The 16,758-nt window shown below is 37.6% G+C and overlaps 1 protein-coding gene across 1 annotated transcript in view; it reads left to right on the top strand.

Moving 5' to 3' along the window:
* Positions 1 to 16,375, top strand: part of LOC126458080 (coatomer subunit delta) — a 111,062-nt gene extending 94,687 nt beyond the window's left edge. Inside the window, exons 9-11 of the mRNA XM_050094895.1 lie at positions 4,134 to 4,245; positions 4,339 to 4,540; positions 15,864 to 16,375. Of these exons, the coding sequence (XP_049950852.1) occupies positions 4,134 to 4,245; positions 4,339 to 4,540; positions 15,864 to 15,953 (404 nt within the window). The 3' untranslated portion in view covers positions 15,954 to 16,375. The remainder of the gene's footprint in view (positions 1 to 4,133; positions 4,246 to 4,338; positions 4,541 to 15,863) is intronic.
* The last annotated feature ends 383 nt before the right edge of the window (positions 16,376 to 16,758 follow it).

Below are 16,758 nucleotides of genomic sequence, written 5' to 3'. Positions count from 1 at the left end.
CTGTAGTTTTTACATATTTCCCATTAGCCGCCTTCAGCAGAGATGTTTTGTTGTCGACAAATTCGGTTTTCTGCAACTGGCGATGGTACTTCTCCGAAATGACTGAATATGATGCTCCAGAGTCCTCAAGAGCTTGGGCTGGTTGGCCAGCCATGAGGATATCGACATAGTTTCCTATTATTTTTGTAGTGATCGATGGCGGAAGATTTTTCTCTTCAGCGGCCTCGCCTCCAAGGAAGGTCACACCCTTAAGTTTTCCAGGTTGTAGCGGCTAGGTGATCGGCTGGAGTTTCTAAAGAGCAATGGAGACCTTGATTAATGTGTTGGGGAGCGTACTCTCCAGTGGCTAGTCTGCAGCGAGTGACCTATGTCGTCCTGCACCCACATCTTCTTGTTCATCTTCGTCGTCCCGGAGTTGCCGTCAGCTAAGATTGGTCTGCTGTCTTCTGGCATGACCGTCATTAAATACCCGCCGCCTTTCTCGACAGTAGCGCACCACATGTCCCTGTCGTCCGCAGTGGAAAGGCATTGTAGGAATGTAACTGTGGCTGGGTCTCAACTTTTCCACCATTTTAAAGGGAAATGAAGGATGAGAAATTGGGTTCAATATCTGTTCCACTTCCTCCCTTATGACTTCTTGAAGTGTCTCGGTTTTTTGCTCGCCGTGCAATCCAAGTGCCTTCTGAACTTCCTCTCTCACTATCTTATGAAGAACACTTGTGAAATCAGTTGCTTCCTCCATCGCAGGCATTGATATGACATTTGGAAGCCATTCAAACTTCTTGCATGTAATTCTTTTTTGATGCATTTTCTCGATATACTGGCACCATTTTATGAAGTCATATGCTGTCAAAACCACCGTCGGGAAGGGCTTGATACATATCCTCAGCAACACCCTTCATGAGATGTGCATCCTTACCTTCCTCCTTTGTTCTAGGATTCACTATTGTACACAGCTCCAAGACGTCTTGAATATAGGATGCGGTAGTTTCTCCTGGACGCTGTGCCTTGCACTTTAGTTTATCTTCAGCCTTGCACTTCTGTCGTTGTGTGTCATTGAAATTCTTGTGCAGTTCCACCTGGAATACTTCCTAGCTTGTGAACTTCTCCTCGTTTTTCTCATACCATTGTGTGGCAGTGCCCTCCAAGTAGAAAAACACATTAGCCAAACACACGGTGTCATCCCATTTGTTAAATTTGGCTATACGCTCATATACCTTCAGTCACTTGTTTGGATCTTGGCCATCATCACCAGAGAACCCGGAAGGATGTCTCATGTGGTCGCACACAATTTCTGTCATTGTAACGTCCTCTTCTTCTTCTGTCTCCGATACATTGCGATCTGTTGAATATGACTCGAACTCGGGTTTCTTGCCACGTAAACGGCGGCTCTGTTGTAGCCTGATGGAAGCCACTGTATCATCGATAATGTGCACCATCACAAGTTCCAATACCCAGCATCTCCATCAGAATAATGTCATGTAGAAGAAGGCTTAATTAGATGAATGACAAACACTAACTTCACTTAACGAAGGTTTATTCAGCACTTGCACATACAATAGCGCGGAGCTAACTGCCTCTGGCGAGAACACATACAGAACATTCCAGTAAAATGATTCTTGCCATTTGTGGATACTTCTAGAATGTAATTGAACCGAAGATAGAAATTAAAATTTTACGGTTCAGGTGAGTTTTGAATTCTTGACCCTTCATGCAACAGTTTAGTATCATACCCACTACACCACAGTGCTACTTGGCTTCTTCTGCAACATTGGTCCTTCCTTCTGCGACAATATCACCAGGCAGTGTAGTTGTATAACTGTAGTTTCATTAAAAGCCTGCATTAAAAGTAGATGGACATATTAATAACAGAAATAGTATTAGAAAAATATTTAATAAATTGTGTGATTAATATTTTGAGGGGTGATGGGAAGGGCATGAAAGGGATGACTTGGGGAGCATATTGGGAAAGTCACAGATCAATTGAAATTCATACAGATGAGAGCCAGTAACATGGAACATTGTCAAATCTAACACTATAGAAGAAAGAATTACGTGAAATATATAAAATTCTTAATGCACTTAAAAATTATTAATACATGCTGACATCGTTAAGCCTATAACGAAAACTACAGAGGGGACAGCCACTGTAATTTTGTTAGATAATGCACCACATGTATGCAGGATAAAAATTAGACTATTGCAGTGTCATGATAGGAGGGTGTACAGATGAAAATGCACCAGAAACTGTGATCTGGGGGAGGGAACTGGGATGGGGAGAAGGACATAAGGCTTGGAGTGAAACATCTTTGTTGACTTACATGCCATTGCACCAACAAGATTAGTATAGAATTCATGAACTTGAATATATTTATTAAAATGCGAAGAGGAAACTAAGCAATAATGAAAAGAGACTTAATGCTTCATGAGCCTTATACTGCAGAACAGATAAGTGCAGGGAAATTACATGTATTTATGAAACATTGAAAAGCATGCTGACATTACAAAACAATCTCAGGTTTGGCTGAGCCGATAAACGCATTGACATCCTGTCAGTAACACAAGAGGCTAAAAACTGGAGGGTGCTTCATCTTGATTGGATATATCATAAACCCTGAAGGATCAAAGGATTCCATGAGGATATGTGAAAAGCAGAATTAGCTGACCAATATATGTTCAACAACTTTATGTTGCAATTTAAGGTCAAATGAAAGAATCATATAGGCTCAGCTGTGAGTAAAGCAGGTGGCAGACTTCCTTAGTAAAATACTGGGAAAATGCAATTGGTCTACTAAGAAGATTGTTAAAGAAGCTTTTGCATGAGCCATCTTAAAAAGTAACTAAAATGTGAGCCCTCACAAAATATGACTAATTAGAATTTTGAACATACATAGGGGAGAACAGCTTGAATGGTAATAGCTTTATTTTGACTCATGGGAGACTGTTGTAGAAATGAAAAATCTAAATGCAGATGCTTGAAGATGTGTAACAACTATACTGTAATAGCCCCCTTGCAAAGTTTCAAGAACCAGCATGACGTGAGGACTCTAGAAATGTGCTGCAACCACTTATGTAATGCTCCCATAAGGTCTGCAAAGGCAAGATTAAAATAATTATAGCATATACAGAAGCTTTTACATAGCTACTATTCCTTCAGTTCATATGCAAATAGAACAGGAAGAAACCCTTCAAATGATACATGAGAAGTACCATCTACCATGCATTTCACAGTGGTTTGCTGAATATAGATGTAGACATATTATTTTCTTTCTTTCAACAGCTCTGGATTACACCCCCCCCCCCCCCCCCAAAAAAAAAAAAAAAAAAAAAAAAAAAACACCACTTTTTCTTTAATTGTTTAAGATGTTACTTAACTGGGAAAAGTGTTACTCATGAATACTTTCTTGGGTGTCAGTAATAAGCAGATAACATCATGACATAAATAAATTGTGAATTTCAACAAACTACCATGAACTGCACAGAACAACACTTCAGTGCGACCACTTATTGTCAATCACTGCAGCCTTTTTTTCCTAGTCAGGTTTCTTGTTCTGGGCATTTTACTTGCAGTGCACATTTAAGTTGGAACAGAGCTTCAAATAAACAGGGGGAAAACAGCTGATGTTTAGCTGAATTAATCGTGAGGGGTTATCTTAATAAAGAATTCTTATGTTGTGCATGTACCTGAAATGAACACAGGCTTTTCATATGTTGATATTGTCTCAGAAAGTATAATTTGTCATGCTGCCAGAATAGTGTTAATGTGCATCTGATGGCAGTGGCTAGTAACAGCTTCATCAGGAAGACATTTTGTATGCATTTTTTCTGCGAATGTCAGCAGAATACATTTCCAGCTTTAAATTGCAGTTTCTTTCGTCATTTTGGTGTGAAGTGCTTTAATATAAATATATTGATATGTGGCTCCACATAATAATTTGAATTTCAGTGCTCAATGATCACATTTTATATTTATTTGTTTTTATAGTTAATGGTTCCTTATATTTCTATCTACCAATGATAGTAATCAAAATTTCAACAGTGAGTTTATGCAAAGTTATGTAGCTGAGATTGTAATTCAACAAATGTGTGTCTAACTTTGTCAGGTTTATTGTAATAGTTGTTGTGTGTTATAGTTAACTGTTGGCCATCTGAAAATGGACAAGGGGGTTGTGATGTGAATATTGAGTATGAACTAGAATCAGAAGACAAGGAGTTGAATGACGTCTGCATAACCATTCCATTACCGTACGTAAATTTTTCATTTTATGATGTGCTTACTTTTTTTAATTACTGCAAAATGCTTTGCTTTTAGAATAATACTTTTTTTTCTTCTTCCAGGATTGGGTGTACCCCGGTGGTTAACGAGTGTGATGGTGAATACACTCACGATCCTCGAAAGAATGTGCTGTTGTGGACTCTTCCCATAATAGACTCGTCAAATAAATCCGGTTTCCTTGAGTTTAGTGCTACTGCTACACCTGGAGATTTCTTTCCCTTGTCCATAAATTTTGTGTCAAAACGTCCATATGCTGATATCAAGGTACTGTTCCCCTGTAATAACTTTTTTTTTTTTACAAGTTTTATGAGATGTAAGTCGACATTTGCACAAAGTATATATTGATAAGTTTAATTCATAACATTTATATTGCAATCTTGAAACCTCATCACATTTACATTATGATCAGGATATTTCAGCGCAAAAACACCTTGGTTAAATAATGGCAGCCATACTCACAATTTTTCACATATGGGGTGAGAAATGCTTGCAACATCTGTAGCCTTAGGTAATATCTGTGTGCTTGTGGATTTATGCCAAGTGGTGAACACTTCTCGTAATTGAGTTGGTGAAAAGTGCTACTAATCTTGTATTATTATAGCACTGGACAGGTTTCAGGAAGTGGCAGTCAACAGAGACTAACTTCCGTGGCACCAGCCACACCTCAGTTAGAGTAGGCTTGCCTAGGCATTTATGGCTCCTGTATGTAAACTATATGAACATCAGTGCTCTTCATTCAAGGTATGTCCATCAAAAGTCATGCTTCATAGTACTCTCACTTCAAGCAATGACATACAGTGGGAGTGACTGAGTGATAGCTAGTTAGTTAGTTTATTCATCCATTGAACACTTGCAAAATATCAGATTTATCATCATAATTTGAAAGGGTACCACACACACACACACACACACACACACATGGGAAAAGGTTAGAATTATCCATCAAAGATAATGGCCATAGGATTTTACAGCAAGAATTATTTGATTACGACACTTTACTGCAGAATGACATTTATTATTAAAAATAATATTAATTTTTTGCAGTTCCCTACTCTGTCTCATTAAATAGGCCTTGATTTCATAGTAAGAATCATGTAAGAGGTATGCTTTAACTGACTTCTTAAATATTTGGATGTTAGTTGTCTTCTTTTTAGTCTCGGTGGAAAGTTTATTGTACAGTTTTATTCTCTTGTAGAAAATGATCTTGTTCTATGACTGTGAATGTTACTGTTCACAAAACAATTGCTGATGTTCTTCTCTATGTACATAACAGATTGCTAGATGTACTCACATAGTGCAGCTAAATTCTTCAGCCATTTAAACAGACTGCCACAGGGAGCTCTGTTACTACTTGTAGTTATTACTCTAATGTCTCTTTTCTGCATCTTGAAGACCGTGTTTTAATTGCACATCAGTTGATAGTCAATATCAATTCCTAATTAATTACCCCCTCCCACCTTTTTAATGTTCTATGGAAAGACACTGGTGTATATAAAAACAATTGGTCCTAAGATGCTGTCGCGTCCTTTGTTAGTATACTTGGGACCTGGTAAATTTTGCTGAATTTAAAGTTTCTACACTTCATACGCTGTTTTTCAGACATGATCAGAACCAGTCCTTGGCAGTTCCTCTTACTCTTAATGATTCTTGTTACTCAGTTTTATGGTCAATGCCTTCAAAGGTCTTTGATATATCTAAAAATATACCTGTGACACACTTATCCTCGTGTAGTTCGTCAAGTATCACATTCGTAAACTCTGCTGTGACTGATACTTCTACTTTGGAAACTGAATTATGCTACACTGAAGAGGTTATATTTGTTCAAATAATTCATTAGCGTGTTTTTCATAAAGGAGTCTGAGACTCATAAAGAGCTGCTGGAAGCATATGAAAACAATACTCATCCTCATTGAAATTGCAGTCATATATAAAAAATTGGATGTGATGTTTGGACTGCCATAATTATGACCACGTAATCTCAGCATACAAAGGTAAACCACTCTGTAGTAAATAGACAGAGCCACCCTTTGAACAATAAAAACAACAGTCTCTCACATGTTAATTGTTCTGGCAGCTGTGCCATTTGGCACGTGGAAGATATTAATGAATAATTGAAGAAATAAGTCAATAAAGTGATCCCTTACACTAAGACAAAAAGGCTTGTAACGCACTTCACCCACCATCTTTTGCCATCTGATTTCCTTCATTCATTCCATAGTGTAAGAATGTTTCCACTAGAAAGTCTTTACACGTGTCAGTGGCATCACGCATTCTTTTCCTGTACTTAAAATACCAAACTAACTCTTCAAAAGACAATGTGCTGGATTCAGAAACAGCTCAGAGTTAGTGTCTCAGAATCTAACTTCACCAAAAAAATTCAGTGAAAATCAGTAGTATGGTAAAGATTTAAGTCCAAAAACAGAAGCAGAGTGGAAGTCGTTAGTGTCAAATATTACAGAGATAAGCATTTCACATACAAAAGCACCATGTTTACCAAAGAAAGCGGCCAGAACTTGGTCTTCCCCCAGTTATTTTGATATTATTGTTGTGATAGAAAGAAGAGACAACAATGTAATTAACAGAAAATTTTTCTCAAAGTGCTGTTTATTCCAAAGTGATACAGAACCAATGTGGAGGAAATGAAGCTTCTGACACAAGGATATCCCAAGTTACTACCTATATAGGAGGTGCATTTTAAACTTTAACAACCATGTGTTAAGAGACTGTACTCTCTGTAGTAAATGTGGTTTAGACGATAAGAGGCTAAGTGTTACAGTCATTACTTATTTATGACATACTCTACCTCTCTCTCTTTCCTTTTTCAGTCTGACAGTCAGTCAATGCCATGATGTAGTATTGTCATGGCGTAAACAGAATCAGTAAATCTTAAAGCTGCGGGGTTGTCAGTGAGGTACAGCACTTCACAGTGATAGCACATTTATTACAAGCACTATCACACAAAAAGAACAGAACTGAATCAGACAGTGTGTGCTGCTGTTTATACAAATATTGAATAGTCCATAACACAGAAGAAATTTTGAGAAACTTTCAGAAATGATACACAGCAAATAACAAATAATTGCTGGTGATCACATCTGAACTGGTGACACACAACATTCCAGCCAGTAATGCTAACCAAACAACACAATGCATACAACATAGCTTGTGGCAGTACTAAGTGCCATTCTGTTAAGGAAAATTGGACAGTATGGTAAAGACTCTGCTGTGATAGAGCTCCTGAGAATCTCTTAGTATGGAGAGTGGTACAAGCAAAACATAGTGAATTATCAAAATCTACATAAGCAGATCAAGGCAAGAATTTTTACAAACCATGATTCATGCCACAGATTTGATTTGACAACGATATAGATGATATGGGGGTCAGTGAGCCGGTAGTGCATCCACTGCAAAAGGTATATATGACAATTGTATCCCAAAAACTACATGAGAAGCTGTAGCCCCACTACGGTGAAACATTTTCACACAGGAACATAAAATGCCATACTGTCCATACTGATCGCTCCCCATGTGATTTCAATATTTTTGGAGCCCTGGATGAAGACATTTGTGGCTGTTGATTCACTTTGGATGAAGAGGATCATGGATCCATAGGCAACAGCAAACATTTTCTCATGGAGGCAGTGACCATCTTGTCTCGCAGTGGGATAAATTTTCCATTGTATTAGTTGTGATTACTTTTGAATAAGCAGTTTATTTACTTTTTTCCATCTTCCTTGTTTGCATTTGACTGCCTTTCATAGCCAGGAGAGTGGCATGTTGACACACCATGCCGCATCAAAATGGTGCTATTGGCAGAGGATAACACAGCTGTCAGCCAATAATGAACGACCTGTCAGGGTCAGTTTGCAGAGATGGTTTTATATTTAGAAACATAAAAAAAGGAATTTAAATGATACATGAATATTTTATATCTTCTCCTGCAGTTTTTACCCTCTGCAGCTCTCTCTAGTACTGTCGTAGTTATTCCTTGATATCTTAAAACATATCCTGTCGTATTCCTTCATTCTGTCAATTTTTTCCTTGTGTTGTTCGGTGTACCACCTCCTTATTTCTTATCTTATCAAGTCATCTGATTTTCAACATCCATATGTACGTGCACATTTCAAATAGTTTGATTCTCCTTTTTCAGTTTTCTCATGGCCCGTGATTCACTTCCATACAAAGCTGTGTTCCAAACTTATATTCTCAAAAATATATTCCTCAAATTAAGGTCATGTTTGATAGTAGTAAACTTCTTTTGGCCAGTGCCCTGCCTGCCTGTACTACTCTGCTCTTTGCCCTCCTCGATTCATCCATCATGTGGTTTTTTTTTTTTACTTCCAAAATAACAGAATCCCTTTAATTCGTCTACTTTATGGTCCCCCAGTTTGATGTTAAGTTTATCGCTAAACTCATATCTACTACTCCTCATTACTTTTGTCCCTCTTCCGTCCAATCCTTTCTTTTATTTGCGTCTTTGCTTTTTCTGTGTATACATTAAACAGTAGGGGCAAAAGACTGCATCCCTGCCTAATACACTTTACAGTTCTCGCACTTTGTTCTTGGTCTTCCATTCTTATCTTACCCCTCTTCGTTCTTGTGTGTGTCATTTGCACTGTCCACACACATTAATGTGATCACCTGTCAGAAGCCTGAATAAAGACCTTTTTGCAGCACAGACCACTGCAGAACATGCAGAAAGAGAAACAGTAAGATTCTGGAAAGTACTGGCAGAGATGTGAATCCATGCCAACACTAGAGCCATGGCCAGCAGCATTAGGTTTTTTCATTGAGGATCCGTGGGATGAACAGCTGGAATTTGGTGGCCACAGGAGTATGTTAAACTCACCATGATGCTCGTAGAGCCATGCATGTACATTGCAAGCTGTGTGGCACAATGTGTCATCCTGCGGGTAGATGCCATTGTGTCGAGGCTAACGAACTGCTATGTAGGAGTGGATGTGGTCCCCAAGGATAGATGCATACTTGTGTTGATCCATTGTGCCTTCCAGAATGACAAGATCACCCAGAGAATGCCATGAAAACATTCCCAAGACCATAATGCTCCCTCCTATGGCCTGGACCTTTCTGATAAATGTTGCACAGTGCCTGCTTTCAGATATTTCTTGCTGTATACAGCATAAAACATGATTAATCCGAAAAGGCCGCCTATTTCCATTCAGTGGATGTCCAGCTGCAGTATTGGCATGCAGATTCCAACCATCATTGCTGATGAACAGCATTCCCCATGGACGCATGAACCAGGTGCTTGCTGTGCAGGCCTAATGCATAAATGTTCGCTGAACATTGTTCGAAGCCCCTTGGTTCGCCGGGCGGTCAGATGCTCAACAGTTGCACATCTGTTCGCCTGTGCACATTTCCGCAACCATCTTTCACCACTGTCATCCATGGCCTACGCTGCACCACAGTTGGATCAGTGTTGATTTTGGATAGCACCATTTTGACATGCACAGTGTACTTTAACCAAGGTGTCATGTGAACAGTTTAAAAACTTGGCCATTTCAAAAATGCTACCACTTTTGGTCCAAATGTCAGTGACCATGCCATTTTGGATGTCAGATAAATCACTCTACTTCCGTATTATGACAATGACTGCTCTATTTTCCACATTCCCCGCCAAACACACTTTATATACCCTCCATTGCTCTTGCTACCATCGCTGTCTGTGGGTGGTTATTGCATACTGACTTCACACATGAGCAATGGTCACATTAATGTGACTGGGCCATGTATAACCCATCATTTTCTAAAACCTACACCTACTTTCATGAGAATATCGAACATCTTGCACCATTTTACATTTTCAAATTATTATTATTTTTTTTTTCTAACTTTACGCTGCCTATGAACATGGTTTTATTTTTCTTAATTCTTGCTTCCATTGTCAAGTGCAATGTCAGAACTGCATCTCTCGTGCCTTTACCTTCCTGTAGCAAAACTAATAGCCAAGTAACAGATCCTCAGTTTTGTTTTCCAGTATTCTGCATATTATTTTTATTATTATTATTATTATTAGCAAATTATAAGCATCATTTGTTATGCTGATTGTGCAATAGTTCTGTACTTATCTCCCCTTTGCTCTCTTTTGGGACTGAGTGGATGATAGTCGTTTGATAGCCACTTCCCCCAGTGATTTTAGAAATTCCAAAGAAATATTATTTATGTCTTTTTACATGCAGATAATCAATAGTTATTTGATGTGGGTTATAGAATCCAGAAAGCTTTTTTGTCATCTTTGGTGCATTTTTGGGATGTATCACTCTATATTTTGTAAAGCCCCACCCAGCCTAAATGTTATAACAGTAATTTGAAAAGATCAGTATTTGTACATGGAAAAAGACAGATTGAAATTGTGCTGTTTCTAGCTTGTTCGATGCAAAATCAGTCATTTCATGTTGATGATATTTATAGATTAGTAATATTATTTTTATTGCAAAAACGTTGACCCGTACAAAGCCGGTGTGTTATGACTACTTCTGTTGTTGTTGTTGTTGTTGTTGTTGTTGTTGTCGTCTTCAGTCCAGAGACTGGTTTGATGCAGCTATCCTGAAGCCTCTTCATCTCCGAGTAACTACTAAAACCTACATCATTCTGAATCTGCTTACTGTAGACATCTCTTGGTCTCCCTCTACGATTTTTACCCCCCCCCCCCCCCTTCCCCCACGCTTCCCTTCAGTACTAAAATGGTGATCCCTTGATGCTGCAAAATGTGTCCTACCAGCCTATCTTTTCTTCTAGTCAGGTTGTGCCACAAATTTTTCTTCTCCCCAATTATGTTCAACATGTCCTCATTAGTTACATAATCTACCCATCTAATCTTGAGCATTCTTCTGTAGCACCATATTTCGAAAACTTTTGTTCTCTTAATGTTTAAACTGTATACCGTCCATGTTTCACTTCCATACGTGGTTACTCTCCATACAAATACTTTCAGGAAGGACTTCCGGCCACTTACTCTGTACTTGATGTTAACAAATTTATCTTCTTCAGAAAAGGTTTCCGTGCCATTGCCAGTCTACGTTTTATATCCTCCCTACATTGACAATAATCAGTTATTTTGCTTCCCAAATAGCAAATCTCATCTGCTACTTTAAGTGTCGCATTTCCTAATCTAATTCCCTCTGTGTCACCTTGTAATGTTATGTGTGCCTCACTGTTTTTTTTTCTTTAACTAATTTGTGCCTGATTTTATTCTGAGAAGCTCAGTAATGTATGTAAATACCGAAAATGTAAATGTGACTCAAAAAGTACTTGAAGTGAAGTGAAGCGCAGCTGTACAGCAAGAAACTCTTTAGCGCGCAAAAAAAGACAGCTGATTTAAAAAAAAAAAAAATACTGTTGATCTGTATCTTGTGGAAAGAGGACGTGTTGCTAGGCCGTCGCTCAGAATGTATTGTTAGATTTAAACTTTATAACAATTAAAAAAGTCCCTGTTCGGGTGCCAATGTAAAATGACTTTTTTTAAAAATAATAATATCAATATTTATATATGTGTTTGGAGAGAGAGAGAGAGAGAGATTGATTTTTGATTGAGATTTTTACTTTAAGTCGTAACTGATACCTGAATTTTGGTTGCTGCCTCCTTGAATGATCACCTTCTGCACCAGTTGTTGACGTATTGCAATTTCGAGGAAGTTATTGTTCTTTAGGGTTTAAAATGCGACTCTGTTAGTTACTTGGCCGTATTGCGGATAGCTTTGAGCCCAAGTTTTCGTAGCTTTTCGTACCTAAGGGACCACTGTTGTAAGTAAGAAAGATCAAACAGCAATCTGCTTTTCATGAGAAAATGAGATTGCTTGGCACACAAACTTCCTTCAAAGTACACGTCCTGCTACATCAAAATAGGTCAGTGGAGTTCAGCACCATACTATTGTACAAGAACATAATCCAATTACTGTAATTAAGAAATTATGAGAGGTTGTTACTTATTGAATGAAAACTATAGAGAATGCATTTCTTTTCCTGTATTTTCGTGAACTTTGTGCACTTACAATTCTGTCAATTGATAGACGGCAACAATGAAATTCACCTCCTTTACCAAAAACAAGATATTTCTATGCTTCATTTCCAGAAAATTTGTATACATAAATGTTGGACAACTCTTACACATACTTCACTCGGTTTTATCACTAAAATATCAATTTTCATTAAATGTAACAATACATTCTGAGCGACGGCCTAGCAACACGTCCTCTTTCCACAAGATACAGATTAACAGTCTCTTCTTTTTTTAATAATGTGAGTTGTCTATTTTTTTTAAAAAAGGTCCATACTCAAAGATTCTCTAATACTATCATTGCGGGGATTGCGCACTAAAGAGTTTCTTACTGACCAGTTGCGCTTCACTTCACTTCAAGTACTTTTTGAATTACATTTACATTTTCGGTGTTTACATACATTACTGAGCTTCTCAGAATAAAATCTGGCACAAATTAGTTAAAGAAAAAAAGCAGTGAGGCACACATAACATTATAACCTGATTTGACTACATTCCATTACCCATGTTTTGCTTTTGTTGTTGTTCATCCCATACCCTCCTTTCAAGACACTGCTGCTGTTCCAAGTCCTTTGCTGTCTCTGACAGAATTACAATGCCATCGGCAAATCTCAGAGTTTTTATTTCTTCTCTCTGGATTTTAATTCCTACTTGAAATTTTTCTTTTGTTTCCTTTACTGGTTGCTCAATATATCGGTAATAGGATACAACTGTGTCTCACTCCCTTCTCAACTACTGCTTCCCTTTCGTACCCCTGGACTCATAACTGCCATCTGGTTTCTGTACAAATTGTAAATAGCATTTTGGTGTCTGTATTTTACCCCTGTAACCTTAAGAATTTGAAAGAGAGTATTCCAGTCAACATTATCAAAAGCTTTCTCTAAGTCTACAAATGTTGAAATGTAGATTGGCCCTTCCTTAACCTATCTTCTATGAGAAGTCGTAAGGTCTCTGATTGCCCCGCGTGTTCCTACATTTCTCCTGAATCCACACTGATCGTCCCCAAGATCAGCTTCTACCAGTTTCTCCCTTTTTCTGTAAAGGATTCATGTTAGTATTTTGCAACCGTGACTTATTATGCTGGTAGTTGAGTAATTTTCATACCTGTTAGCACCTGCTTTCTTTGGAATTGAAATTATTGTATTCTTCTTGAAATCTGAGGGTATTTCACCTGTCTCATACATCTTCCTCACCAGATGGAAGAGTTTTGTTATGGCTGGCTCTCCCAAGGCTGTCAGTAGCTCTAACGGAAGGTTTTCTACTCCCCGGGGCCTTGTTTTGACTTAAGTCTTTCATTGCTTTGCCAAATTCTTCATGCAGTATTGCATCTCCCTTCTCATCTTCATCTATGTCCTCTTCCGTTTCCATAATATTGCCCTCAAGTATTGCCCTTGTATAGACCCTCTATATACTCCTTCCACTTTTCTGCTTTCCCTTCTTTGCTTAGGACTGGTATTCCACCTGAGCTCTTGATATTCATACAAGTGGTTCTCTGTGCTCCAAAGGTCTAATTTTCCTGCAGGCAGCGTCTTACCCTAGTGATTTATGCTTCTACATCCTTACATTTGTCCTCTAGCCATCCCCGCTTAGCCATTTTTAACTTCCTGTCACACTCATTTTTTGGACATTTGTATTCCCTTTTGCCTGCCTCATTTATGGCATTATTATATTTTCTCCTTTCATTGATTAAGTTGAATACCTCTTCTGTTACTTAAGGATTTCTACTAGCCTTCATCTTTTTACCTACTTGATCCTCTGCTGCCTTCACTATTTCATCTCTCAGCTACCATAACACACTGGTGAATAATTATGACTGGTTTTTAAAGAGAAGTCAAAAATATAAAAGTGTGTTGCCATTCTTCCTTTTGACTTGTGGAGGCCTTAATACTGTTTCTAGATAAGTATGCCCTAGAAGCCTCATAATCGCAGAAGGAGAAAAAATACCTTATAATATATGAAATTGTTAGTATTTGTACATTCTTAGTACTAACATGCCCCCTGCCGCCTCTCCCCCACATGCATACGCATGCCTACCTTTCCATGCTACTTAATGACGTAGTATGCAGAATGTCTTTCCTAAGAGTTGTCAGGTGCACTTTCTCTGGTGTTTCAGCAGATATTTGCAATTTCTTTTTTGCAATGTGTAGCAAGAATCGGCCCATACAAATACTGCACATCAAGTCTTTCATACTACATCCCATGCCTATGGAAAGTGTCGGTTTGCATTCTGTTATGAGCACAGTGATTTTTAAAGTGAAATTTTATGTGCCCATTCAGTTTAACTGTCCCAGCTTAGTCTAGCGTGATATCTGTTTTATGAATATGTATTAACAGGAACAATAAAACACAAAGAATGATTGGTACTCCAGCAGCATTGCTGTGTGGCGGTACTAGCAAGTATGGGCCTGGGTGGTGTTGTCGCTGCTGGAGTACTGGTTATTCTTCATGTTTTACTGTTGCTTTTAATAGAGATCCATAACACGGATGTTTCACTAGACTACTTTGGGACCACTCAATCAAATCGGCACATAAAACCCCACTTTAAAAATCATTTTGCTCGTAATGGGGCACAAACCTACACTTTCTGTCAGCATGAGGCATTTTATGAAAGACTTGATGAGCAGTGTTTGTTTGGGCAGACTCCAACTACATATCTCGGAAAATAAATCACAAATATCTGCCAAAACACACGGTGATAGGAGAAAATGCACCTGATGTCTCTTAGAAAAGACACCCTGTATAAGGGCATAAGAAATTGTTGGTCACATTCAAGTGGATACTGTCTTTGATAAAAATAGATCAGTTATTTGAACTGTGTTGCCCACTCAAGGCATTCACTTCCACTCCTCGCCTGTTTGGTCTGAACTGTGTAATAGTCTGCGGCGCTATGACTTGATATAGTAGAATACTTGACAATTGTGTGCAACTTTTTTTTCATATTATTTCTTATAATAATTGTTATTAGTATTACTCTCAATTGAAGAAGTGAACAGACAGTTGAGTTTTAAATGGCTAAATTGCAGTTTCAGTTTTTGTCTAGCATGAACTTTTGTTTTTAATGACAACGTTTACAGATCAAATTCCTAAATGGCACTGCAAATGATTCTGCTTCATGTCAGTTTTAGTGCATTTCCAATAGCTGAGAAAATATGGTAGAAAGTATAATATGTTTCCAGAATGTAAGTATTCAAAAAGGGGACCTATGAAGAAAGCAAACATAAAACAGTAGTGTTGAGGAAGTCAACATAAGCAGTTGTCTTTATAAAACAGTAATCAAAAAACTCTAAACATTGGGATTGTTTTGTCTGGTTGTGAATCTTGATATGTTATTAAAAGTTTTTAGTTTAAGAATGTATTTCACATTTCTGTAAAATACAATGATTGGAATAAAATGGTGTAAAAATAATGACCACGTAATTTTCTTTTCCATACTTTGAGAAGGCCATGTTTATCTCTGTAATTATTTTGCATACCTTGTGGCAACGATCTGTTGTGAATACCAGTAAGTCATAGTTTTCGTATTATGTTGTTGTGTTCTCACATATTAATAATATCTTGTTTCTCTTTCAGATAACTGAAGTCCACATGGTCGATGATAACTCACCAGTGAAATTCTCAACAGAAACAGTGTTTTTCACAGAAAAGTATGAGATAGTCTAGCATCTTAAGAAATGATTCATTTGTCAGAGATGCTGAGTGTAATAAAAGTAATTGTAAAATGCAGAGATGTGTACACATTGTGATCTAAAGGTTTTGTTCTTGCAACAGGTATTATTGAAGATTCAGTATGTCTTCAGACTACCACACAAATTTCTGTACAAAACATATGACTGACAGAAATTTATGCAATATGTTATTTAATTTTTAACTGAATGTTTGAGAAGCATGTTGTGAAGTGTTTTCTGAATTGTGTGTATTATTGCAGGCAAAAGATAATTTAAAACTATTAGATCATGTGATTTTCAGTTAGCACCACAAAACTTTATGAAAGAAACATAGTTAAGTGAATATCATACTGTAAGTATTCTGCAGAGTCTCCTTTTAAGTTGAGAAAAATAAAGATGCCCATATTTTCATTGTCAGTGTCTGTTTTTGTTGCCTTGGAGAGAGAACCATTGTTAAGTATGAGGTAACCATCATGAATGTACATATACTATTTTTTGAAAGAGAACAGTAGTGCAGTTGACACACACATAAAATTTAATAACCTAAACAGATCTCTGGAAGGTGGAATTTCTATAACAGTTTGTTTGCTAGGACAAGACAACCATAAGAAACCAAGAAAAGAAGTTTGGAATGTAAGGGAGCTAGAAGTTAAACAAAAAGTACGTTTAAAAAGTGGATCAAGAGATACAAAACATGATGTAGAAGTTGGAAGTAACATTGTGATTGTCCATTTTTTACTTTCTGAGATGTCAAAGTTTGTTATCCATTTTGTAGATTTTAAGTTTATTAGTGTTGCTGA

This window comes from Schistocerca serialis, chromosome 2, assembly GCF_023864345.2.
Source record: "Schistocerca serialis cubense isolate TAMUIC-IGC-003099 chromosome 2, iqSchSeri2.2, whole genome shotgun sequence".
Lineage (NCBI taxonomy): Eukaryota > Metazoa > Arthropoda > Insecta > Orthoptera > Acrididae > Schistocerca > Schistocerca serialis.
Note: the sequence above shows the minus strand (reverse complement) of the source record. Positions and strands in the feature narration are given on the sequence as shown.